A 24,284-nucleotide genomic window follows, 5' to 3' on the forward strand; every position below is an offset into this window, starting at 1 on the left:
AACATTTTCAGTGTCACTCATGTATGCAAAGTTGTGGATAATGCAAGTTACAATGTTAATGTGAAACCTCGCTGATGTGAGATTGTCACGCTAATAACTACAACAAACAATAACTGCAGTGAGGCCATCAGCTGCTACACTGTTCATACTGTAATTTATTTACTCTGCTATAATGCTAATGCTACTCATATACTGCTTACACTGCACTACTTATATTATACTGCACTACTTACTGCTCATATATTGCACTACCTGTAAATACTGTTCATTGCACTGCTATTTTGCACTTCTGGTTCGACGCTAACTGCATTTCGTTGTCTCTGTACTTGTACTCTGCACAATGACAATAAAGTTGAATCTAATCTAATCTAATCTAATCAGGCTGTCTATCATTTGTTACCTTCAAATGACAGGTATAATGTCATGGCTCTGGACAGATGCAACATATTCCCTACTGTTAGTAGGCCCATCGTGAATGTCGGTTTCATCATCATGATGGTGATGATAAAACGCATGTTTTGGCCTTTTTTTAGAATCACTTATGAACCATATAAGGAACTATAAACATACTTGTAAGAACCTTTCCTTAGAAAATACATGAGAAGGCCTACTTTCTTGCCAAAATATCAGTTAAGTTTATTTATATCAAGTGTATTGACTGTTTTCAACAATCATATTATCTTAACAAGAAATCTTGTTTCAGATGCATCCACATTTTTATTTTTATTTATTTGATTATGCATTATCCTCATCAGGGGACATTCAGTCTACTGGGTGGCACTTGGCAGAGCTCCATGTCTCTCTAAATCAGAGATTGACCGTAAAAGGATTTCCATCACCAGAGACGGGATCTGGTCTGAGTCCTGCTGCATTTGTGGGCCTCTCTGAACCATCTCTATTGATTGACTGGGGTTCCTTGCCTCTATGGACCTGAGGTCAGTTAAGCTAGAATGGGCTGAGCTGACATTTGTGACAAGTGTGAGAGCCTTGGATTTGGAGGCATTTTTAGGGGCCCCTCGCTGGCTGGTTGTAGGTGGATGACTACCCCATAGTCTCTCATAGATACAAATCCCTTCATATGAGGCGTCAAGGCTCATGGCATGTTCTGCACAGTCTGCCATTCCGTGTATCCGTTTGTATGTATTCATGGTGAATCCTATATTCTCTAGCATTTTACGACAACCGGCATCTAAATTGCAAAGTGCCATGAAACCATCCAGCATGATCCTGACTGCAATCCCTGTCATGTGAAGAACTGTCAACTCGCACTCTTCTTTAGTGCATTTCTTCCACGTTTCACACGCAAACGTTTTGCTATTGTCAGAAAAAATGTGTTTCATGGTGATTGAAACTGCTCCACAAACATGTTTGAGAACTTCCTCTGCCATCGTGATCCAGAATAAATGTAGGCTGCAAGTATCTTCTTCTTTCTGCATAACTTCAGTAATGTATTGCTAAAAACAACAAAATGGAATAATTAATGGTATCTGAGTTGCAGGTTGAAAACAGCTATGTCTATATAAGCTAGTTATTTAGGCCTAATTGTTTTGTTTTCTTGTTTCTTATAGTGAAAGCAAATACAATATTAATAAAATTTATATTTCACGACTGATAGCTCACCATGAATTTCTTTGTTCTGACAGACAGTTGATCAGGTAATGATGAAAAATCCCTGCAGTGATTTGAGACAGGATAGCCTTTAATTTCTAGTCTCATCATGTGATATGAGTGAAATTTGCACAGGCATGATTTGGAGGGAAGATAATGTGATATTCACGTACCTGACATTGTCAGTGGTACAGCGAGTCGACTTGGACTTCTTCTAAACAAGTTGACACGAACACAGTCAATCACGTATTCATAGTAGCTGGTATGTGTGCAACATTTTGTCTTTTAACCTTTCTTCCCATAGCTAGGGCTATAATAACATTTGTTTCTATACCTAGTTTTAATGCAAATCTAAAATCACTGACATCAATTTTGTTCTATATTTGGTAGTTGCATTACCTTTCTCCCTCTCGTCGGCATGGCGGTTGCTTTGATTCAAGATATTTGTTGATGGAATTTTACACGCGCGGCGTGTAATCAAAGGTTGCTCATGTCATCAAAGGTTGTGACGTGGAAATAGGACACAGGTGGAAGTGAGTGACATTCATGATCCATATTCAAAAGCTACTCACTCAATTCGATGGTCAACGTAACTATGAAAGAGTGTGATGGGTTGGGCCAACTTCATCAACATCTTTTCTGACTAGCGTTTTGCTTGCACGAAACTGGCACGCAACTGTGGACTGAACTGACAAGTCTAGTGTTGTGTACAATGTGAGCATGAACCATTTCGGCCTGTGTTGTTTCTTTAAATGTTGCCAGAAAAATATAATAATGTCCATAACCTGAAAAAGTGTGCAAAAACAATACCACAATTGATGAAATTAAAGTGTTTAATGTGAATTGAAGGCATGTGGTTTATTTCGATGGATGCATGCTGTAAGGCAGACATTTGTGCTTAACAAATATATCATCAGTAAAGCTGTCCACTGACATTATTGGGAAAAATAAATTAATATATACATAAATATGACAATACAATTTTCAAAACACAATCCATGATTACACACCCTTCCCTATGTGAGTGCGCAGGTGCCTCTTGAGCCGGGTGGACGTCGAAAAGCACTTTTTACACAAGGGACACCCATACGGCCGTTCTCCTGTGTGTGATCGCATATGCATGGTTAAGTCTGATGAGCACCTGAACCGCCTCTCACAGACGGAGCATGGATACGGCCGCTCCCCTGTATGTACACGCCTATGGAGAAGGAGCTCGCCAGAGGTAAGGAAGGTCTTCCCACACTGAGCACACTGATGGGGTCTCTCCCCCGTGTGCATCAGATTGTGTCTTATGAGTGAAGTAGACTTAGCGAACTTCTTCCCGCAGTGCATGCACGGGAACGGCCGCTCCCCAGTGTGAGTGTTCATGTGTTCACTCTGGGCGCGCTTGGTTTTAAAGCTCTTGGGACACTGAGGGCAAGTGTATGGTCTGTAATCGCTATGGCTGCGTTGGTGTCTTACAAGCTCCCCGTGCGTAAGAAAGGTCTTCTGACAAGAAGTGCAAATGTAAGGTCTCTCCCCCGTGTGAATCCTCTCGTGCCTCGTCAGACCGGCTAGCTGTGTGAAGCTTTTCTCACAGTAGGAGCACTGGAAAGGTCTCTGCCCATTGTGGATCAGCTGATGTCTGTTGAGTATTTGTAACTGCGTGAAACTCTTGCCACACTCAGTGCATGGATAGGGGCGCTCTTTGGTGTGGATTTGACGGTGCTTGTTCAGCAGCCACACGTGAGTGAAGCTCTTGCTACAAGACTCACAGGGGAAGGGTCTCTCTCCGGTGTGCTTCATCTGGTGTCTCTTCAGATCAGACGGGCGGCCGTAAATCTTGTCGCACTGGGAGCATTTGTACTGCCGCTTCACCACGTGGGTTTGCCTGTGTCTCAGCCGCTCTAGTATGGTGGCAAAGCTTGCTCCACATTTCTGGCACTTGTACTGACCACTCTCTTTGTCCTGCGCCACCTCTAGCGGGGGATCAGAACTTTCACCACAAGCCGTTCGCTCAAAGTGCAGTTTCAGTAACCCTAGCTGAGTGAAGCTTTTGCCACATTGAGGGCACGGGTACGGGCGCTCCCCGGTGTGTATCCGCTGATGTCGTGTCAGGTCCCACGAGTTTTTGAAACCCTTGTCGCATTCTGTGCAGTTATACGGGCGCTCCCCTGTGTGAATGCGTTGGTGTCGGGTCACATCTGAAGAGCGTGTGAAGGTCTTTCCACACTCATAGCATGTGTGAGCACCAGGTTCAGGCCTAGTGTGGATAGGGAAAGGCTTGGGGAATTCAGGGCGTGGGGGCTTTTTTCTGGGAGGCGCTGGCTTCTCTGCAGTCTTCTGAAGCTTGCTGTACTCCTCTGGGTGATTTCGCTCAATGTGCTGGAGGAGGTATGACTCCTGCATGTGAAAGAACGGGCACTGGGAGCAGGCAAAGACCTGGGAGGACATCTCAACAGTGTGACCTAAAAACAATGAAAACATAAATACTCTGAAATTAATCTTTTTTTTTTTTCACTTTACAAAAAGAAACACAAGATTGGCATATTTCCAAACGTAGTTGTTGCTGTTAGCTAAGGAATAGTTAATACTTACTGTTAAATTACTAATTCATGACTTCAAGTTAATATTGTGTATTTTAGAGGTGTATTGAGAGGGGTGGAACAACAGTACACATTTTCAAAATGTCATCATATTTATTTAAATATCTAATTCTTTATATTTAAAATAATTTGTGTTATGCAATTACTTTGTGTGCCCAAGTTCTCAAGACATTTGTGGTGTTGCAGCAGGGATTTCAGGTCCTCCGGTTGAGCGAGGGCCTGCAAGCATTCATTCAGGACAGAGGGGGCAGAACTGAGCCAAGACACCGTCTACAGAGGAATAAAAAGATAGCATCTCTTTTTATTATAAATATGATAGCCTAACATAACTTCCCTTAGTGGAACTTCCCTTCCAACGGCTCCCCCAACACATCAAATGGGTGTGACAGACTTGAATGCAGCTGAAGGTGACACAGTGAGGTATTACTTTGAAGTACCTGTCCAAGGTCTGGTACTGGCAGTAGCTTCTCCAGTTTAGAGAGGAACTCCCACACAAGTAGTTGCATGTCTGTGTCGTAGTTGAGCCCATACTCGGTCGGGAACACTTCCTGCAATGGAGAGAGATGGGTTGTAACTTACCAGGAGATGAGAGTAATCAGGGTTGAGGGAGATGAAAGATAAGCAGGCAGGCTGACCTGGAAGAAGTGCTCTCTCTCTGCGTGGTCTTTCAGCAGGGTTTGGACCAGCTCCAGGAAGATGGCCTCTTCTGCGTCCACCTCAGCATCTCCACTCTGTGTTAGAGAAATCAGACATCATAATGTAGCCTACCAGTAAACTGTGAGGCAAAAATCTGATCAACAGAATACATTGATCGGATCACTCTACTGTATCACCCCACTAACGGGCTAGACAGGTGGCTGTACAAACTTACGCCAAGTGTATTTCTTTACACAAGTAATAATAATGACAAATGTTCCATGATGACCAGGCCAATTTCAACAGCTTTTGTCCTCTGAGTAACTCTTACCCCTCTGTGTCCAGGAGGACGAATTCTGTCCAGGTGGGGTTGGATGATCTGGATGTCGGCTGTTTGTTCAGTGCCACACAACTCTAGAATCAACTAAAAAAGTAACAGTAACCGCAGTCAGGGTAAAGACGATGTATAAATCACATGTACAAAGTGTTGCACTCCCCCTTCCACTGCCAAGTGTACAGTATGTGATGCAAGTCAAAATGAAGCTTAAGCTACATTTACTGACCCTCGTTCGCAGCCGCAGAAGGAGCTTGGCTCTCTGTTTGAGATCCAGCAGGTCTGGAACGGTCGCAGTCACTAGGGTCACAAACTCCTCTAACTTTTCATAATCCAGGACATCTCTTCGTTGCGCTACTTGCCACATAGCCGCAGAGACAAGCCGCAGCGGTGGGATCAGCAGGCGCAAAGATGATATCGGGAGGAAGATGTCTAGTAGGGACAAAGATTGGACAGTTATTTTTACATGATCGAAATTGAGCTAATGTTAACTAGGTTATTAGCCAAAGGGAATAACTGTAACACACAAATACATTGTTTGTTAACCCAACTTCTACATGCATACAGCAAGCTATCTGACTTCTCTTGATGGCTAGTAAGACACCCAGCAGTAGCTAGCTAACGAAATAGCTAACTATACATTAACATTGCGTGCCAATTGACGACTTATCTGAACGACAAACCTGCGTTCTCCACTTGCTTTGTCGTGACACACGTTTCCATCATAGTCGCGAATAAAGCAGTGATGTATTAAATAACTTATTTAGCTAAATTGTCCACTCAAGCAGGTAGCTGGCATCAAGCTTTGGCAAGCTTCCGGTAAATCTTCTTCTGTTTTGTCTGCGTAATCAATGGGAGTTCATACAAAACTGCCACCTACTGTACAGGAGGGTAACTTCTTTAAAAAATAAAATAAAATAAAAAAAGCATCCAAAGTACAGTAATGCATTACCATTATCATGTAACTCAATTAAGAACATTTTCTATGTAACTCTGTATCCTATCATACACAAATAGCCTAACCATTGGGCCATTTTCAATCATGTAGGTTTGATGTTTGTCAGTCAGTGATTGTTACAGCTACCTCATCGTTTGAAAAAGTTATTTTGTGTATCAGTTACTCAGATAGGGTGTAACTATTCATACTTACATTATGAAGAATATTGACAATTGATTTACATACTGAGACTAATTTGTTGAGGTGTGACCAATAATCTGTACACTACATTTACCCCTGAAAGTTGCAGATAACCTGTTGATGCAGCCCTAGGGGTTTTAATGGGACCGAAACGTTTTTTTTTTCATCCCTCAGACCCTTTCCTTGCTGCCAACACCTTGTTCCATTTTTGATGTTCAAGTAGCTCAATCAAGATGTTTTCCTAGAAGGTAAATTTCAAAGAGTACTCTTTGTTGCTTCATTACACTTTAGTCCTTGGTCCATGTCAACTTGCAGTAGTTCATTGATCATTAGACATTGCGGTCAGCAGGCAAACACTCATTTCAAGAACAACTTCCAGAGGAGCCATCAAACATTACAAAGCAGCATATTTATTGGGCGTTTTACATTTGCAATAATCTGACTAGCACATATCATTTGTAATCATGGTTATGACTCATGATTTCAACTTACATTGTCAAAAGCCACAATCACAATATTGTTTTTTGTTCTGGACATTAGAAAATGATAGTAGTGCACCTGTATACTTTCGTCTGCCATTCATTAATTTTCAATAATTTCAAGCCATGACAATCAGGTAACACCTACATCCTTATTGTCTGGAAAAACGATATGAACATCAAAGGGAAACGATGTCCCATCGTGTTACTACACGTTTAGAATTTCCATCTACAATCTGGTGAGGGTGTTTAACAGTGCTTGTTAACGATCCATCGTTGCAGCATTTCAGGCACAGGGGCACATCATCAGTTCATTGCTGGGAGGACGGGACAGCTCTGAATTTCAGCCATGTGTGGTGTTCCAAGTGACACTCCTGAAGAGAAAATCAAATTACAAAAATATGATTATATTATGATATTCAGGTTCTGGATAAAAATGAATGACATAGGCATCACTCGCTGCAACAAAAGTCACTTATTGTCCCTTGCTGCCACTACCATCAAAAGAAAGTAAAAATATGGGCACAAATATTTTCATCCACTTTGGCAGGGTGGAAGCAACACAACCAACCCTCCCCCGACTTCCGTAGCCGTCCTAGCTATCTATGTCTTTAGAAACTTTCACTAGTCCAGATAAGATGACTTACCATTCAGGGTACTATAAAGTACATGACGAGGAAAAACGCGATGTCAAACAGCACAAACATCCACACGTCAAACCAGTAAGAGTGCTTTGGTAAGGATACCAAAGCCCCCTGCGTCTTCACACTCTCTTCACCCATTTTTCTCTCTCTTGGCTACAACAGGAAGTGACACTTCTGGTGTCCAAAGATCTTCTAGTTACAAGACTTCAAAATAAAAGCCCATATAAGAGCAGATTTAATATTCTATTCAACGGGCACTGATATCGTTCAAATAAGCAAACATAATGTAGGCCTACACATTATTCGATATATCTGTTGTATGTTTGAAATCAATATCCTATTAGATTATCCAGAACAAGTCCCACTGACATTTGACTAAGACAGTCTCTGCATATTCTGCATATTGAAACATATCATAGGCAACCTTTCTCACCGATGAATACTTATTTTCCCCCTGTGGCATTGCTTACACAATTATTCAATGAATTATACACTCACCGGCTTATTATACACTCACAGAATTATAAACACTGTAACCTGACCATCCTTTTTGAGGATAACTAGTGGTTTGCACCTTGCAGTGAAGCCTCTGTAGTTCAGCTGGTGGTGTATTCTGATGGTTCACGCCTACCACCTGGAGAGTGTTCCTGATCTGTGGGAGTTGTTTTGGGGTTTTTCTTAATTATGGTAACCATTCTTCGGTCATCCACTGTAGAAGTCTTCCTTGGCTTGCCTTGGCAGACACCAAAGGCAAATGTAAAGCCTAGAATCAATACAAGACATTGACAGTTTTCTTATGCCTGCATAAATGATGTGACGGAACATACCCGACTAAACAGAAACACCTATCAAGCCAATTTTCCAATACTTTTGGTGTCCTGAAATAGTCTGTGTATAAAAAGGGTTGTCCTAAATGGTAAAACCAATCGGAAAAAATACAAAATTTAATTAAAGCTGGGAATCTCAACTTTAACCTCATAGTAATTGTTTGATTTCAAATTCAAACTGTTGGAGTATAGTGCTAAAAGAAGACAACATGCTCCCTCTTTCCAATACTTATAGAGGGCACTGTAGAAGATTCCCCCAAGAAATATCATTTGTGAGGATAGGAGAATGGTGTTATGGTTTCTCCTCTATTAAACCACTAGGTGGCAGAAATACTTTACATTCTACTTCATCCCCATCTTATACACTTGAAAGCTTCGCATACTGGAAAATGGACACTTCTATACAATTTTGTACAACTGTCTGTTGACTGACAACAATAGGCATCCCAGTGGTACTGCAAGACAACCCCATAGTAGACAAGAGAACAGGACACATATTAGGTTTGCTCATGTGACACCAAATACCATTTATTAGGGCTTTACAAAGACTACAAAATCCTCCAGATGATTTAAATCGCGGTCTCTGTCTATTTACACGATATGTTACATACAAATGTACAAAATATAAAACATTTAAGGACAAATGTTTCAGCAAAAAGAAACTCTTATTCTCTCAAAGTAGTAAATGCTATGTTTTTTAACTAAGATGTAATTGCAATTAAATGGAAAATATGTCACTTGAGTGTTACCACAATGACAAACACTGTTTTGGGTGTGAAAACGTTTGGTTAATTCGACAAATTATGACGTATTTATGGAGCAGGGAGATTGATAAGTGCACATGATCATGGATGAATATCTGTTCTGATGGGGCGGATCCATGTGTAGCAATCAGTGTGTGTGTGTTACGTAGGTAGAGACCCTGGAACTGACCAGAATCAGCTACCAAATCATGATCAGAGAACTTACAACAATGCATGCAAAAAAAAAACAGACAAAAAAGATTGACACTAGGGACAAATCTGTCATAGTCATGTGTTAACAATATGAGTCATAGTCATAGATACCTATGAGCTAACAGCATGAGTGTGTTGGTAGGATTGTCCTGAGGTTGTAACACCGTCTGCAGAAAATGGTCTCTGATTGGTTTAGTTGACCAGTAGCACCGGTTATTTGTAATTGTAAATAGCACAACAGCAGGCAGTAACTCAGATTGATTTAACAAAAACAAGATTCTATAGCAGATGGACAACACTGAGTATGAGTGAATTCAGAAATGGTACAGTGTAATGTCTTGAGAAGTGAATATTCTTATACTGAATACGGGCGATACATACACAAAATAATAGTTACAGAGGATGCACACAGTGGGGAAAACTGTGACGATGACAAGATTTTCTTTTCTTGATAGATTGAAACAATTTGCTCCCAGAATCAGTGTTTCAGTGGACATTAATATACTGAGTAAAATAAAAATAAGTCTCATACTGTACATCGTATGCCTCCTGCATAGGCAAAACAACCAATCATCACAAGACATACACCTGTTTCTGACAGTGTGTTGGTTTTTGCATTTCTCTTTTGTCTTTTTTTCTGTTTGCAAAATACAATAATTTTCAGCAAGTTAAGCATAATGTAACATCAACAGGGCAGAATGCATCTTTGATTCACTGTGCAAGACTTTATATTTACAACCCTCCCCCCCTCATAAACTGTGCAAAACCAACCCACTCATTAATGAAGGAAGGACAATCAAAATCCAAAATGGCTTCCGTCCCTACACACACTTATGTAAAAGCAATAGTCACCTTTCAATATACCCCCTTGAAAGCTTAAAACATGCTCCTCAGGCTATAAAATCAATAGGGTTGGGTTGTGCTCATGTCAGTTCAAGTGAACCCAGCTCAACTGGGTAAAAGCAACAACAACAAAAAATACCCACCCCCTTTGAACTTTTATACAATTGGTCAGTTCTACCATTGAATACAGTATAACACCCATATGCTTGTAAAATATTACCTTCATTGGCAAAAAAGTGGATGGTTTTGGGCAAAGTGGAATTTGACAGGAATTGTGAAAGTTGTATTTCGGACTACGGTAGTCTAATGGACCCTCTACTATACTACGACTAAGGACCCACTGAGACGTCTTAATTTGAATCGTTGTGTAGCAGGAATCCTGCCAATGTCATCATATCCTCTCAGGATGGCCAATGGGAACCAAGGCTGAAGTAACGCACCCACAGTCTCACAGAGCTATGCACATTTAAGGCAGTGAGAAAGCACCGATATCAGGTTTGTTCCCCTCTTCATCCGGCCCTTAGGTGGACGTCGAGCTATGACTCACATTAGCATTTAGCCGTCTGTTGGTGTCAGTGCTGTTGATCTTTAAGGAGAGGGGTGAACAACAGGCCTGAAAGTGTGAAAAGCCTAAAAGGACGAAACAAATGGTAATAGGCCATGTCTGCGGCAGCGCTAACGGTTATTTGTGTGGATGTGAAGGGATACGTCAGTGTGTACATTTGGCAGTAAATCAAATGGTAACATTGGCACATGTCCATTTGTTTCACAGTAGCTGTTTTGGCCGGACGACACACAATGCTCTTTTTGTGCTTCTTGGCGAGCAGGGCAGCGAGGGGTCTTGGCGGTGCCTGTAAACCGAGGACAGGTCCAGGCACGGGACCAGCACCACGTGGCTCAACTGAGGCAGGGTTGGGCAAGAGGAGTACGTGTGCCTTTTTGTGTAGCACCTTGGTAAACGAAAAACTGATTTGCCCCCCTGTAAACATCCACAGTTAATACAACCGTAATAAAACAAAATAAAACAAAATGAAAAAATTCCAGTTTTATCGTGTAGAACTACAGACGTGATGATGCTCTCACTGTACGGTGTAGCAGCCTAAACTTCAGGGCGCCACTTCCAGTTGAGAAATGGAGGAACTGTGTGTCACCATCAAACACAAATAACATCTACTCCATTGTTTTCAACTCTAGAGGCCTTACATGTCCCCTGAACAGACATCTCCTGTCTACACACATCTCTCTGTGTTCTGTGGGGGTGTGGGGGGGTGTGTGTGTGTGTGTGTGTGCCAGGAAGTGTCCGAGCCGCCGCATCTCGGGGCCGTAAAGCGCTGCGCACCGCTCCTCGTTCCGAGGTCTCCTCCAGACGTGCTCGCGTCTAAAGAGCCGACTCCAACGACGAGTCCAGCAGGTCGTCATGGTGACTGGTGCTGTCGCTGTCGCAGCTCTGCGCGCTGGAGTAGTTGGCTGCCTCCTGCAGCCTCATCAGCATGTTCATCTGGAATTAATAAACACAAAGAAAAACGAATTAATTAATTAAACAAATTAATTAAACAAATTAATTAAAACACAAACACATCACTCACAATCCACCCACCAGGTACCAACAAGGGAATACAAAAAGGCTTACTAAAAGAGCCAACACCCTATTCAACGGACACTCTTGTGACTAGGAAATAGTTGCTAAACCCCCTTTGTGTGTAGTAAACATTGAACCCTTGTAATGTCCCTGGTGGGCCTACTGGGGTCTGACCGGCCACGGCTGGGCAGCTCTTCACAGGCCTGGTGTGATTAGACAGTCATGTGTGCGTGTGGATTAACTGGCCTGCAGAGAGAGAGAGAGGCCGTTCCCTGTTCACTCCTCAGGTTCACAGCCGTGGTGGAATTAAAGTGTAGTCATCCAAATAACGAGCTGCTGAGACTTGAGCGCAAAATGGGTAGTGTGTGTGTGTGTGTGTGTGTGTGTGTGTGTGTGTGTGTGTGTGTGTGTGTGTGTGTGTGTGTGTGTGTAGGGGTATGTGCTGAAGTAAGTGAGTGAGTGAGCGAGTGTGCTTGAGTGTGTTTCAACCCCCCTCCTCCCCTCATTTTCTCTCTACATCTTTGAACAGACAAGGTCACCTGCTGTCACGTATGTCCTTGGTATCCTTGGAAACCCTTTATTCCTTTTTCTGTTTACTCAAAGATATATAACATCTTGATTTCATCTTTTGTACAGCAATATTACAACATGGTCTTTGTCAGGTTACCGGTCAGTTAATAAAATCGTCATTGCCAATCACATTTGGGTACAGCAAACAGTAAATTGACATTTATTTAATTTAAATGCTATGTTTGGATGTGTATAATTACTCTAGGCTATTCTCACCTATTTCTTGTTAAACACAGCCACCGAATAACAGCCATTAGTGTTACAATAGTACTTTGTTTCCCTGTCTTTTCCTCACCAGTGGGTCTCCCTCCGTGTCGCTCTGGGAGACCTGCTTGGAGGAGGCACCCTCCTTGGAGGAGCTGTAGCCGTCGTAGCCCACGTCCTCGGGCCGGAGCTGGAGAAGGGATTGGCCTTCGTGCTGCAAGGAGGCGGAGTTCCAGGGGTAGGTGTCGTTCACCCACTTGGAAGGGTCCTCCCACGCCGCCCTCTTACCGTACAGCTGTAGGGTGGTCCAATGAGAAGTCAGTTAGGAGAGGGAGGGAAACTATAACTGTTGACATAATACAGATAGTAATATATAACAGAGCATCTAGACACGCGGAACACTAGTTTGATATGTACTAATGATTCACCAGAACAGAAAACCATGGACCAGTTTACACTGTATAAACTATCTCTTTGTAGAAAAGCTCTACTTCCTGCCCAGTGCCCTTTGACCTCTGTATGCACCCACCTGGAGCCCCTCCCTCACGGCTTCCAGCAGATAGGGCACCAGGGAGTAGTTCCACAGGTCAGTGAACCACACCCGCGAGCCTTCCGCATCCATGGGACAGGACAAGAAAAGCCTAGGACCTGTGGGAAGAACACAATACATGACATGAGTATTTGAGACTGCATATTGGATATTGGACCTACTACTTACTTGATAGTGAAATCAAATTCAAAGTATTGTTATGATTGGAACAAATGGGGAATGTATGTGTGTGTGTGTGTGTGTGTGTGTGTGTGTCATTTGCGTGTATGCATATGTGTGCGTGTGTGTGTGCGTGCGTGCATGTGTGTGTGTGAGACAGGATTTCTGGGATGACTGACCAATCGTGACATCAGAGGAACTGTGGGCCTCTAGGAAGCTGTTGAGGTGCTGCCATGTCTTGGGGATCCAGTCAATGATCTTGATGAGGTCATTGCTGCGCATGTTCCTGTCAAGCTCTGTCTCAATGAGCTTCCGCCGCAGGAAACGACCCAGGAATCCTTTCACCGGCTCAGTGTGGTTGGCGCACAATACCCATCTGGAAGGAGGAAAGAAGAATGGCATCAGACAACAGGTCAGATATCAGACAGTACGGAGCTGCCATGATGACATTATACAGTGCTAGTTATAACACCTATGTGACCACTGACCTCTGAGAAAATCATCATAATAAAGATGCTTCCTGGTTTGGATGCATGGTTCATGGTTCATGGTATTTTCATAACATCTCATCATTAAAGGTGCCAGTATCAGAGGTTGTGAGCCATTTGCCCTGCCTGGCATTTTATGCTGCCATAATGGGACTTTATGGCAGCATTTCCTGTATGGTGATTTCCTGTAGACTCCACTGTCACTATGTGATGAGAATTGTAGTGTAATAAATGAGTGTTGAATGTCAGAGTGAAGACATTTTATTTCTGTATATGCCGAATGACAACCTGAAATAAATGCTCCCAGTTTCCACATTCTACACGTCATTATCTTGTCAGACAGGATAAATAAAAATGACGTTTGACGTGTAAGTGTGTTATAATTTGATCAGGTTCAATTAGCAAAGCTACTTATCCAAGTTAATTACTGTATTCCCTGGAGAAGAACTGATTCCTTGTGCGTTTTAATCTGTAATATCTAAGGAGCGTTGACGGACAGATAAGGTGTTTCAAAGACATCCATAAGCATCCAAAGCAACCTAAAAACAAGTTTGTACTGTCACTCATATTAAACACATTATATGCAGTAAGATATGATACATTCTCTCAAGTAGAGAACCACTTGTAATGTTATACTATGAACCAATTGTTTTACTATGAACTATTGTTTGAGTGTTTTGAAGATGTATACACATACCTGAAATTGTGGTGAAGCTCAAGGTTGGGAGAGGAAGACACCCCCTGGTTCATGGTTCCAATGACATATGGGCTGGAGGCAGCAACAAGACAGAATGATGTGTAAGTTAACCACCCAGAGGGCAAAGCAATTACATAGTGGATCAAGGCAACTCTCATTTCATAACAGTGAATATTCAATGAGATTATTTATAAGAATTGCATTATTTTCTATGAGTCGAGACCATGATCGTTGGTTTAGAATCCATTTTCACAGTTACTCATTTTCACAGCATTACCACATGAATTGTCACAACTACTTGCAATATTTCAGTTAGACTCGCAACGATGACCATCACTGTCTCTTCAGACAACTCTGACGTAGTGAGCCAGACTCACCATTTGTGGTACTTGCAGTTGAGGAAGCCGTTGAAGATGTCGCTGAGGGAGCCGATGTGGTGGAGGTTGTCCAGGATGACCACGGTGGGGAGCTCAGTCTCACTCTCCTCCGAGTTGCACTGCTCCGCCAGGCTTGACAGGTACTGACGCAGGTCCTGAACGAAACACGACACCACACAACCAGGTGAGTCACATGACATCGTCATAGTCACAGGTTAACACACTCACAATGACATTTGGAATTTACTTTTGTGAGGAGGGCACTTAGTGGGTAAGGGGCACCTAGTGTATGAAATGGATCGTTCTTGTCTTAATTGACAGTGCGAAGTAAGGAATAATGGCTCATCACAAAAAAAGCCTGCTGTCCTTGTCATGGGGTAACGAGACCACACTTCTTAAATTACTTTGGCTGAGAACGTCTTACCTTGCTGGATTTCTGGTCAACATTGAAGCTGGCCACATTGCGCTCAGTGACCTCCCGACCAGACTTGGTGACGATGAACTCTGCCAGCTTGCTGGCCAGGAAGGACTTCCCCGTGCCGCTGGGGCCTGAGAGGATGATGCGCCTGTGCTCCATGAGGAGGTTGAGGTACCTCTGGATGATGGGCTTGGGGATGAGGGTGTCAAACACCAGGCTGTCTATGCTGTTCTCCTTCACACCTGCGGAAGAAGAGAGAATCCAAAGTCCAAATATACTGTACTATGCTGATTACTGGTAAATGATCAACTGAATGGAAGAATTCATTCCCAAGCGGAATTTCTTCACCAGTATCATAACTGCTATATAAATAAATCATATCTGCATTAATCTGCTTATTGCACACATAGATCATAAGAAATGGTAAAAGTGGGGCTGGGATTATTGTTTATGTTGAAAATCATCTGGATATCACAGGTCAGAAGTCACCAGGGACAAAAGGTCAGTGGGCTTTGATTTCAGTTGAACACGTAATGGCTGCCGAGGTTGTGTAGCTCATTGCCGTTTGTCCACTAAAATACGAGTGATTATCGTCCTTACTGCAGTGCAGAACATTACATGAGAATGCAGTACTCGATCACAATTCATTATCTCTGAACAGTAATGCATTTCATCGGCCCTGCACAGTAAATCACATTTATGACACCACCTCAAGCTCTTGCTCACAAATGTGTTTGTTAGTGTACAAATGGTGCTAGCGAATTTACATCAAGGAACCTAATCATATGAAAAACAAGAACGTGTTGTATGTATGATATGCGCTCCCCCTCTATTCAATGCGCAATGTGACAGTCAGGCTTTTACTCAGGACAGACACAGCAACAACCAGAGTCGCAATATGTTATTTCGATCCAATTGGACTTGAATGGCTGCAGTAACCTACAATATAATGTGGATGGGAGCTGGGGCGTCATTCACCCCTGCGAAAACAAATCAACAGTTGGAATAACAAAGAGCCTGGCACCAGATAGAATGGTACCCGTGGCCCAGTACACTTCCCTACTAATGGCCACTGTGAATATGCAATACTAACTATGGGAAACAGCCATTAGCGCTACAAGGGTATAGCGGGCAGGATTAATGGGAAATAAAGGAAATCTAATCCAAAAAGTAATGCCAAAGGTATTATTATCTTATCTCTCGCTGTTGTGATGAGAAAATCAAGCTCATGTTATTTATTCGATAATGGTCTCGCTTCCTTTCTCCACTTCGGTTCAGAACATTGTTCTAGACCGTATTCTGAGGTCGTTTCAGGATATGGCTGTAGAACGAGAGGCTTTTTTTCACCTTGAAATAAGTAGATGAAAGGCCTGTATTCATTTAACAGACTTTGTCGTCCCTCACAGGTGTGACTTTCCAGTACCTTTGAGGTTCACAGTGATGACGTTGTTGTCCCCCACCAGGTAGCCACAGGGCAGCAGCTCAGGCACTTCAGAGGCATGGGCCCGCACCACCTCGCCCATCCTGTAGCACACTATACTGTCTGAGTTCAACCCCAGACTGGTCATAGGGTCCAACCGGAACACATACTCCTGGACAGAGGGGAAATACCCTTATAAGGTCTCACACTAAACATACATTACAATCTAAAATGTACATCTAAATCTAAAAAAAGCATTTAAAAATATTGCATATTACATATTAACTTATGTGATTAATTATGTGATAAGCAGGGAGGAAAATAGTTTTTTTACCTTGAATAAGCGTCGGATGACACCATCCAGTACATCCCACTTGGTCTTCCCGCTTACACCGATGGAGCCGATGAGGTACTCCTGGCTTTGCATACCCTGAGGATGGCGAATAGAAATTAGGGAATGAGGAAAAAAAAAAAAATCTTCTAGTTATGTCATAGTTAATGCACGTGTCATTTTAAAGACAGCGTAAGATTCAAATAAACGTGTGTGACCAACGGCTCACTGCCGTTATCCGTCTAGTCCTGAAGTGATATCATTTCATATTTCACATTCTAAGAATCCACATCTCATTAAGTTACCTTGGTCTTATTGGAGCCGCTGGTGATGCTGACCACAATTCGGACACTCCGGCCCTCTCTGCGCAGGTTGCCCTCGTAGCCATCATCCAGCAGAATATCTGCAGGCACAAACATAACTTTCTCTCAGGGGAATGACACAAAATTCATGAAAAAGATCCGTGTAATAAAAGCATATGAAAAATCAAAAAAAAACAATGAATAGCGGCACCACAGAGTCTCAATTTAATATAGCAGCATTAAGTATTTGGTCGCACCGCCTGTTTGCAAGACACGGTTGTCGGGTTGAATCGTCAAGCTGCCAGGAACTTGTGATATTAATTCCAAACATGTCATTTTCTTCCCTCTCTTCTTTATTTACACTGAGCTGACTCCATTTTGGAGTTGTAGGGGGGTGGGATATTTTGTATTCGGTTGGCTCACTGGCACACAGGCTCTGCACAGGGGTGATAACAGCCCTCTGCCACTCGTCTTCCCACGCTCCGCTGCTCTCGACTCATCCCTCCATCAATTAAATGGGCCAAAGTCCTCGGAGAGCGCCACGCTTTCAACTTTAATCAGAGGACAAGCGAGGAGACCAGGCCCGCTGCACTCCTCAACGAGACAAAGCCAAAGGGGAGGAGAGAGGAGTGTGCATGTTTTAAACAGGCTCTGTGTCCTCACACCTCACAGCAGCTATTTCATTCACCGCGGCCCTCCTCTCAGTGGACGCCGGGTAAACGTCTGATTGATCTGTGTAGTTTTGTTGGACTTTAAACTTCGGGAAATCATTGTTACAGATTTGCTTTCAGTAGGAATGATGATGTCCATGACGGACATGAGAGTGAGGTTGAGCAATGATGCGTGGACAGAAAGGGAAAGCCATTGCTTGGAGACCCCTGGCACTTTGTGATCACTTTCCATAGGGAACCAGTTTTTGAAGTCCCTTGATACCCTCTGATACCCTCCAACCCAATACCCACAAGACAGTGAGTATTTTACTGACTGAGCTGGAGTTACTATGTGCCTTTATGATGAGTTACCGTACAACCTATGACACTGTGGCTCACCTGACATGATGGTGTCTGTGATGTTCAGGTTGTTGAGTGACAGCCCCAGCGACTGGCGCGAAGATGAAGAGGAGGTGCTGGAGGTCTCCGAGGGGGGACGGGCCGTCTTGGCGGGCGTAGCGGTGGGCGTCCCCGTGGACTTGAGGCGGTCGTTCTCCGCTTTGAGCAGCTCGATTTCATTCTGCCCGAGAGAAACAAACAAACAAACAAACAAACATCATGTGTCACTATCATTGTCTTCTAACAGATAGCATGGCTCTGTTCTAATCCAGGGTGTAGGAGATACATCAAACAAAACATCTCAGAGCAACACTTTAAGAGAGGGCCTCAAAACACACCCTCTGAATAACAAAAAAAATAAGCTCATTCTACTGAGCGGTAAGAAGATTAGGAAAATACGGTAATTTCCTTACATTCAGACTGGTCTTTGTTATTATTTTGGATCAGTATTACTCTCATTCTGAGCTATAAAAACCCCTTTTATGCTCCCAGAGCTCTTTGTGCTGGGGTGTTCATAAATCTAAGCCCAGATAAATCTGCAGATCTGAGGAGAGAGTACTGAGTTCTCCAGTTGTTTTCCGTTTTATCATGGGAGTCTACGTCAGCAGCCGACAATTGTCCCCCGTCTGATCTTTGCAGCCAAACTTCTCAATGCCTAAGTTCACCATGTTAGTCTAGGTTTATCAACAAGGCAAGGCAAAGCAGGGCAAGGCAAGTTTACTAATATAGCACATTTCATACACAGAGGGAATTCAAAGTGCTTTACATAAAATAGATAAAAAGGAAAGAGCATTAAAAAAAAGCAGAAAAGAAAAGAGTGCAATTATTAGCAGCAATTTAGTTTTCTTTACCTTAGAATACCTGTTCCCCTCATCAACAACAGCTATCAAGATTGCCTTTGCTTCATTATTGTCTTCTATGTTAAATTGCAGTATCTGGCTGACGGCATAATTAGTGGCCTGCCCAGACGGTGTATAGCACCGTCCTCTGACATTTGGCCAAAACTAACTGTTAAGGCTAAGTGAACAGAGTTATTCTGCCATAGTGCCTCCAGCAGATTGACCCTTCAGCCAACCGCATCATCATCCAGAACAATCCTCTGAACACCCTGCATTAGCTCTGTAACCTGTTAATGTCACAGCCCACTGCCTCCTGGGAAACATGCCCCTCCACCTGTCCCCATCACTGTGGAGAGTGAGGAAGATTGAGGTTTGGGCGGCTATCAGCAATACAAAAGAGGCAATTTCTACCAGTGAGATGACTGAGATCAGGGGTATAGGCTAGCAATGAGGTGTAAGGCACCTAAAGAGAAAATTGTGATTGAGTGCTGAGTCTGGGATGGGAATTCACTGGCAGGTTTGACATTGGCTTTGATAAGGCTCATCATACCAAAGGAGAGAAGATATCGGTCAAAGGAACGAGAGACTCTTTCTTGGGAATAATGTCTCTCTGGGAAAGTCAGTTTTCAGACCTAGAACTCCTATTACTGGACATAATTGACAATTTGGCTAGAGAGAGATGGCAGAAGACGGCAAAACATATGTTGTGACTTTGTCCATTGGTCTATGGACAGGGCAACTAGAAAATAAACACATCCTGTTTATGTGTATGGTCTAGTTAATGGACCAATCAGTAAGTATCATTTATGTCACATTGGTCATCCCTCTGTGAGTGTCCACCTCTTTGTGTGTGTGCATGCGTTCCCTACCTGCATGCGGTTCATGGCCTCGCGGATCTGGTCCAGGTGGTGGGCGGAGCTAAGGGCCTCCAGGCGGATGTCCGTCAGCTTCAGCTCCTTCTCCCGCAGCTCGTTCTTCAGCTGCAGGATGATCTCCGCCTCTGCCTCCGTGCACTCACACAGCCTGCAATACAGGGGTCACACAGGGGTCACAGGGCAAGAAATACACACGTGGGCCAAAAATACACACACACACACACACACACACACACACACACACACACACACTGGGTGGGTCCACTGATTGGAATACAACTACAAAGGGAGAGAATGAGAGAGCTATGCTCCACAGTCAAAACAATTGGATCCATTGGAGTCAGTTGAAAACCATATGGACACACACACGCACGCACGCACGCACGCACACACACACACACAGAGGTGGCATAGGGTCACACAAGGGTTGAGAGGAGCACTGGGGAGAGCGAATCCTCCATTTTAGGGATATTCCATATGGCATACCAAGCAAAGACACTGGCAGCAGTCTATCTATGGTCTGACAGATCAGGAACAGTTATGCTACGCATGTAAATCATTCACTTCTACCAAACACAGGCAGTTCAGTTTAACATCTTATATTTGCAAATTGACTTCAAATCCACGCCATGTCTAACTACTGTTAAGAAATCCTGTCAGACGTCTTCCAAAGAGAGTGAATCAACTGGCCAGCTGGCCCACACACAGCAGATGTGAATATAACTAGCATGCTTGTCACTGTCTGGCTAATGCATGGCCAGTGGAGGACATTAGCGAGAAGGGAGGGCATTCTGCCGCCTCAATGTTACATAGCCAATTCACTGGCATTCTCAGTGGGCGATGAAAATGGTCTCAGCTCAGCTTACTGCTTAAATGAGTATTTCATCTCCCATTCTGGTGCATGTTTCTGTGTCATGATTCGTGGCCTGATTTGTGGTATTTATGAGAGGAGGAGTAGGAGGAACAGCAGGCTGAGTTTTGATGGTATTAAAGAGATGCAGATGAAAGCACTCCACACCCCACCACCACCACCACCCCTGGGAACATGCTGCCACACACTGCCTGTTACCGAGATCTGTGCTTGTAGACCACATGACCATTTTGCCTTCTCTTTGGCATCCAAATGGAGGAGGACTTGCTATCGCAAAAACACTTGCTACAGATAGACACACAAAATGGGGGGAAGCAAGGTACAAAAAAAGAGAAATCAAAGAGAAAAGGTGAAAATTCAGACAGGCATTTGAGCAAAATATAATTATACTGTTTTGTGTTGTAGGGCATGTGTGTGTGTGTGTGTGTGTGTGTGTGTGTGTGTGTGTGTGTGTGTTTAAGAGAGAGAGAGAGAGAGAGAGAGAGAAAGAGAGCATGCTTACTCTGTAGTAGACGGTGAGAGGCGTAGTGTGGGGATGCTGCCCTGTCTATTGGCGTGCTGGAGCTTGGGCGAGGAGGGCAGCGAGGAGTCCGTCATCTCCTCGATGTCGTCGTGGGGGGACTGGGACTTATTGGTCTTCTTCTTACTGAAGGCCTGCTTGAAGGAGCTCCGCAACTGCAAACACAAACACCAAATCATAAATATCACCTACCCCTCCTAATAACTTCCTGTTACATCACTTCCTGTTGGGCCAGGAAGTCAGTAGTGCTGTTCCTAATCAACAGTCACCATCTGGCCAGAAAGAGGGAAAGCAAGGCAAGGATCCAGTCAATGGCGACTGGATGGATGAATGAGAATGCAGGGGGTGAAACCAGACTTTTAAGGTCCTGGAACTAAGAACAAACAGGCAGTCAAAAATGGATAGGGGAGAGCGGAGGCTAGCTGTTTCCATGCCGACGGTTCTAGAGGGGGGGGGGGAGAACGCTGAGGAACTGAGAAGGAAAGTAGAGGGGGAAGAAGAGGGAGAAGGGGGGAGGAGGGAAGGAGCTGGGGGGGGGGGGGGGGTCACCACAGCACACATACGGTCGACGCTTGATTACCACTGACCTGTGCGGGGATGGAATCAGCCACCTGAAGATAAAACACACTCACTGTTAACACACGGACACCAGGGGAGGCTGGTGGAGGTCACAAAAATCGGAGGAGGGGCTCATTGTTATGCATGGGATAGAATGATTCCATTCCATTCCATTCCATGCATTACAATGAGCCCGTCCTCCGATTTCAGCCCCCAGCAGCCTCCCTTGAAGGACACCCCCCCCCCCCGCTCCACTCATCCACATCATCATGATTGCAGTCAGGGCCACAGTTGTCTTTAAAACTCTATTTATCTCCCAATTAGTCTCTGAGGTCTCAGGCATATTTGCATTTTTGGCAGGCTGAAAGCTGAAGCTGCCAATGCACTTATCTCTAGGTTACTTGTTGGGAGATGGAGACCTAGAATAAACAAAACACTTTAATTGTGACTGCAGTGTTTCCCCCCGGTATCAAAGGACAGGGGAGCCCATGGTGGTTGACATTTTGTTTCCTCTGCGAGCTAAAGAATGGCTCTAGAGAAGGCCAACTGCACTTGGTTTGTGTGTGTGTGTGTGTGTGTGTGTGTGTGTGTGTGTGTGTGTGTGTTTCCCTCCTCGCTGTGAGCAGTGTGCTCTTCAGCCAGATCACAGGCACTCCAGTAACCTCTGAGCTACGCTCTCCCAGTGCTTCAGGCCACAGGGGCATCGCAGCAAAATCTATGCAAATGAATAATTAATAGCTGCATGAATAAGAACCTGATTTGTATTTTTTAGCGTGGGTTGAGCTTTGCACTCACTCTGAGTGCCTGGGAAGGATTTGAGGGGGAACTTAGCAGTCATAAAAATGCTTGCTCGATATCCTAACTCATTCCCAGCAGTTTATTATGGTCTTGAGACAGAGCTAGATTCTTCAACTGGCTTCTGCTAAGGCTTGACATAAGAATACCTACAGTATTATTGAATGTGATGAAAATATGTATGATGATAAATACTTTATTATATTAACCACCAGGACACATGCACACAGTATTTTCTGCTGAAGCACACTGAATCACGACTTGCAAGGATGGAGGGAAGGTTAACAAAAGCTCCTGACAGGGGGCGGATGTTGGATTTTGGATGAGTGTTCTCTACAAAGGGCATATGTCCTACTTTCTCCACAGGGGAGCAGAGACATTTCTGCACAAAAGGAGATGGTAGGGGAGGGCTTAGGAGAGATGTACGATCTATCAACAGGAACACTGAGGGACTGAGGGCAAGTAGGCGGGACAGCACTGATACATGCTTTCCTCTAACAACTATCCTCTATCTCTCTCTCTCTCACACACACACACACACACACACACACACACACACACACACACACACGCACACATATGCAGACACACACACGCACACACACACACACTCCTCTCTAAGGTCATGCAGGTGGGGGGAAGGTGGGTTTCATATTCACCTTGTTGCCTCTCTCCTTCCCCTGGCAGAGTGTAGTGAGCGGGTGAGAGAAGGGGGTGGAATTACAAGTCACAGTTATGAAAGTGTATCAGTATTGGGTGGTTTAGACGTAGAGGTTAAGAGTGAGGTGGACCGAAACGTGTGGGCTGGAGTTGATACGTCTATGGTACAGACAGTACATGACCATAGAATACCCTTGTTTTCTTCTTCTTCTCCTACAGACGTTCATTCACTTACCCAGCTCTTTTTCTTCTTCTTCTTGTCCTCTGAGTCTTTGGCACTGCCCATGCTAGAGTGACTGGCAGCGCTGTTGATGCTGGACATGCTCTCAGACGAGTGCTGCCGCCTAATCCGCAGGTCTGGAAACACAAGACAAGCCTCTTTTTAGTTCCTCCTAATCTCACTCCTGAGTGCCGGGTACATGAGGTCAACGGTGCTTTCAAAGGGGGTGAAAAACAATGGAGAGTGGTGCACGGCTGCTCTCATGTGTGAAGAGGGAACGAGTGTGAAGTGTGTGGGTCGATGAGTCCATTTCTTGCCCACGTTACAACGTGGATGGAGGGTATCTTCACAGCTGCACTAGCTACCTCTGTGTAGGTGGTCCGGGCCGTTGAGGGCCACTTGGATGGCTGTCTGGGCGTCTGTGTTCTGGGCTTTCAGCGCCTCGATGGTCTCTCTCAGCTCAGCCAGCTCTGACTCCTGTAGACAGAGGGACAGAAATACACCACGTACAGAAGGTCAGCTTCCACAGAACCACAACTTCCACAGCATTAGAATCTCCAGTGAGACTTCATTGAACAATGAGAACATGCGCTGGCAGACAGATCAATGACCTTGGAACAACAAAAAATGTGCTTTGTGTGTAGCAGATCTATATATATATAACTTGTTCCTCCTTCACACACGTATATATATATATATATATATATATATATATATATATATATATATATATATATATATAATTAGGACAA

At 43.8% G+C, this 24,284-nt stretch overlaps 2 protein-coding genes and 1 long non-coding RNA gene across 3 annotated transcripts in view; all 3 read right to left on the minus strand.

Moving 5' to 3' along the window:
- Window positions 1-2,470: 2,470 nt before the first annotated feature.
- LOC310820787 (uncharacterized protein) lies at window positions 2,471-5,987 on the minus strand. The gene is made up of 7 exons (XM_083692573.1): window positions 5,847-5,987; window positions 5,393-5,595; window positions 5,161-5,253; window positions 4,829-4,924; window positions 4,631-4,741; window positions 4,340-4,463; window positions 2,471-4,055 (listed from the first exon to the last, which is right to left on the minus strand). The coding sequence occupies exons 1-7, from the start codon at window positions 5,887-5,889 to the stop codon at window positions 2,611-2,613; spliced, it is 2,115 nt and encodes a 704-aa protein (XP_083548699.1). The 5' UTR covers window positions 5,890-5,987; the 3' UTR covers window positions 2,471-2,610.
- A 704-nt stretch (window positions 5,988-6,691) lies between these two features.
- On the minus strand, window positions 6,692-7,573 carry LOC310820230. The gene is made up of 2 exons (XR_014554808.1): window positions 7,428-7,573; window positions 6,692-7,154 (listed from the first exon to the last, which is right to left on the minus strand). It is a non-coding gene; the product is annotated as an uncharacterized lncRNA (long non-coding RNA).
- Window positions 7,574-8,758: 1,185 nt separating this feature from the next.
- Window positions 8,759-24,284, minus strand: part of nav3 (neuron navigator 3) — a 47,610-nt gene continuing 32,084 nt past the window's right edge. The window contains exons 16-31 of the mRNA XM_083692248.1: window positions 23,898-24,009; window positions 23,548-23,669; window positions 21,887-21,910; window positions 21,282-21,454; window positions 19,903-20,056; window positions 18,195-18,375; window positions 17,149-17,246; window positions 16,847-16,942; window positions 16,516-16,684; window positions 15,099-15,334; window positions 14,675-14,829; window positions 14,298-14,369; window positions 13,292-13,488; window positions 12,933-13,051; window positions 12,495-12,698; window positions 8,759-11,548 (exon numbers count right to left, since the gene is read on the minus strand). Coding sequence (XP_083548374.1) covers window positions 11,429-11,548; window positions 12,495-12,698; window positions 12,933-13,051; window positions 13,292-13,488; window positions 14,298-14,369; window positions 14,675-14,829; window positions 15,099-15,334; window positions 16,516-16,684; window positions 16,847-16,942; window positions 17,149-17,246; window positions 18,195-18,375; window positions 19,903-20,056; window positions 21,282-21,454; window positions 21,887-21,910; window positions 23,548-23,669; window positions 23,898-24,009 — 2,232 coding nt within the window. The 3' untranslated portion in view covers window positions 8,759-11,428. The remainder of the gene's footprint in view (window positions 11,549-12,494; window positions 12,699-12,932; window positions 13,052-13,291; window positions 13,489-14,297; window positions 14,370-14,674; window positions 14,830-15,098; window positions 15,335-16,515; window positions 16,685-16,846; window positions 16,943-17,148; window positions 17,247-18,194; window positions 18,376-19,902; window positions 20,057-21,281; window positions 21,455-21,886; window positions 21,911-23,547; window positions 23,670-23,897; window positions 24,010-24,284) is intronic.

This window comes from Argentina silus (assembly GCF_951799395.1).
Source record: "Argentina silus genome assembly, chromosome: 20".
In the NCBI taxonomy this organism is placed as follows: domain Eukaryota; kingdom Metazoa; phylum Chordata; class Actinopteri; order Argentiniformes; family Argentinidae; genus Argentina; species Argentina silus.

Coding starts and splice junctions, on each gene's coding strand:
- LOC310820787 (XM_083692573.1), bottom strand. CDS start 5,889: ATGATGGAAACGTGTGTCACGACAAAGCAAGTGGAGAACGCAG. Junction 4,925..5,160: donor GTCCTCCTGGACACAGAGGG/GTAAGAGTTACT, acceptor TCTCTAACACAG/AGTGGAGATGCTGAGGTGGA. Junction 4,742..4,828: donor AGAGAGAGCACTTCTTCCAG/GTCAGCCTGCCT, acceptor TCTCCATTGCAG/GAAGTGTTCCCGACCGAGTA.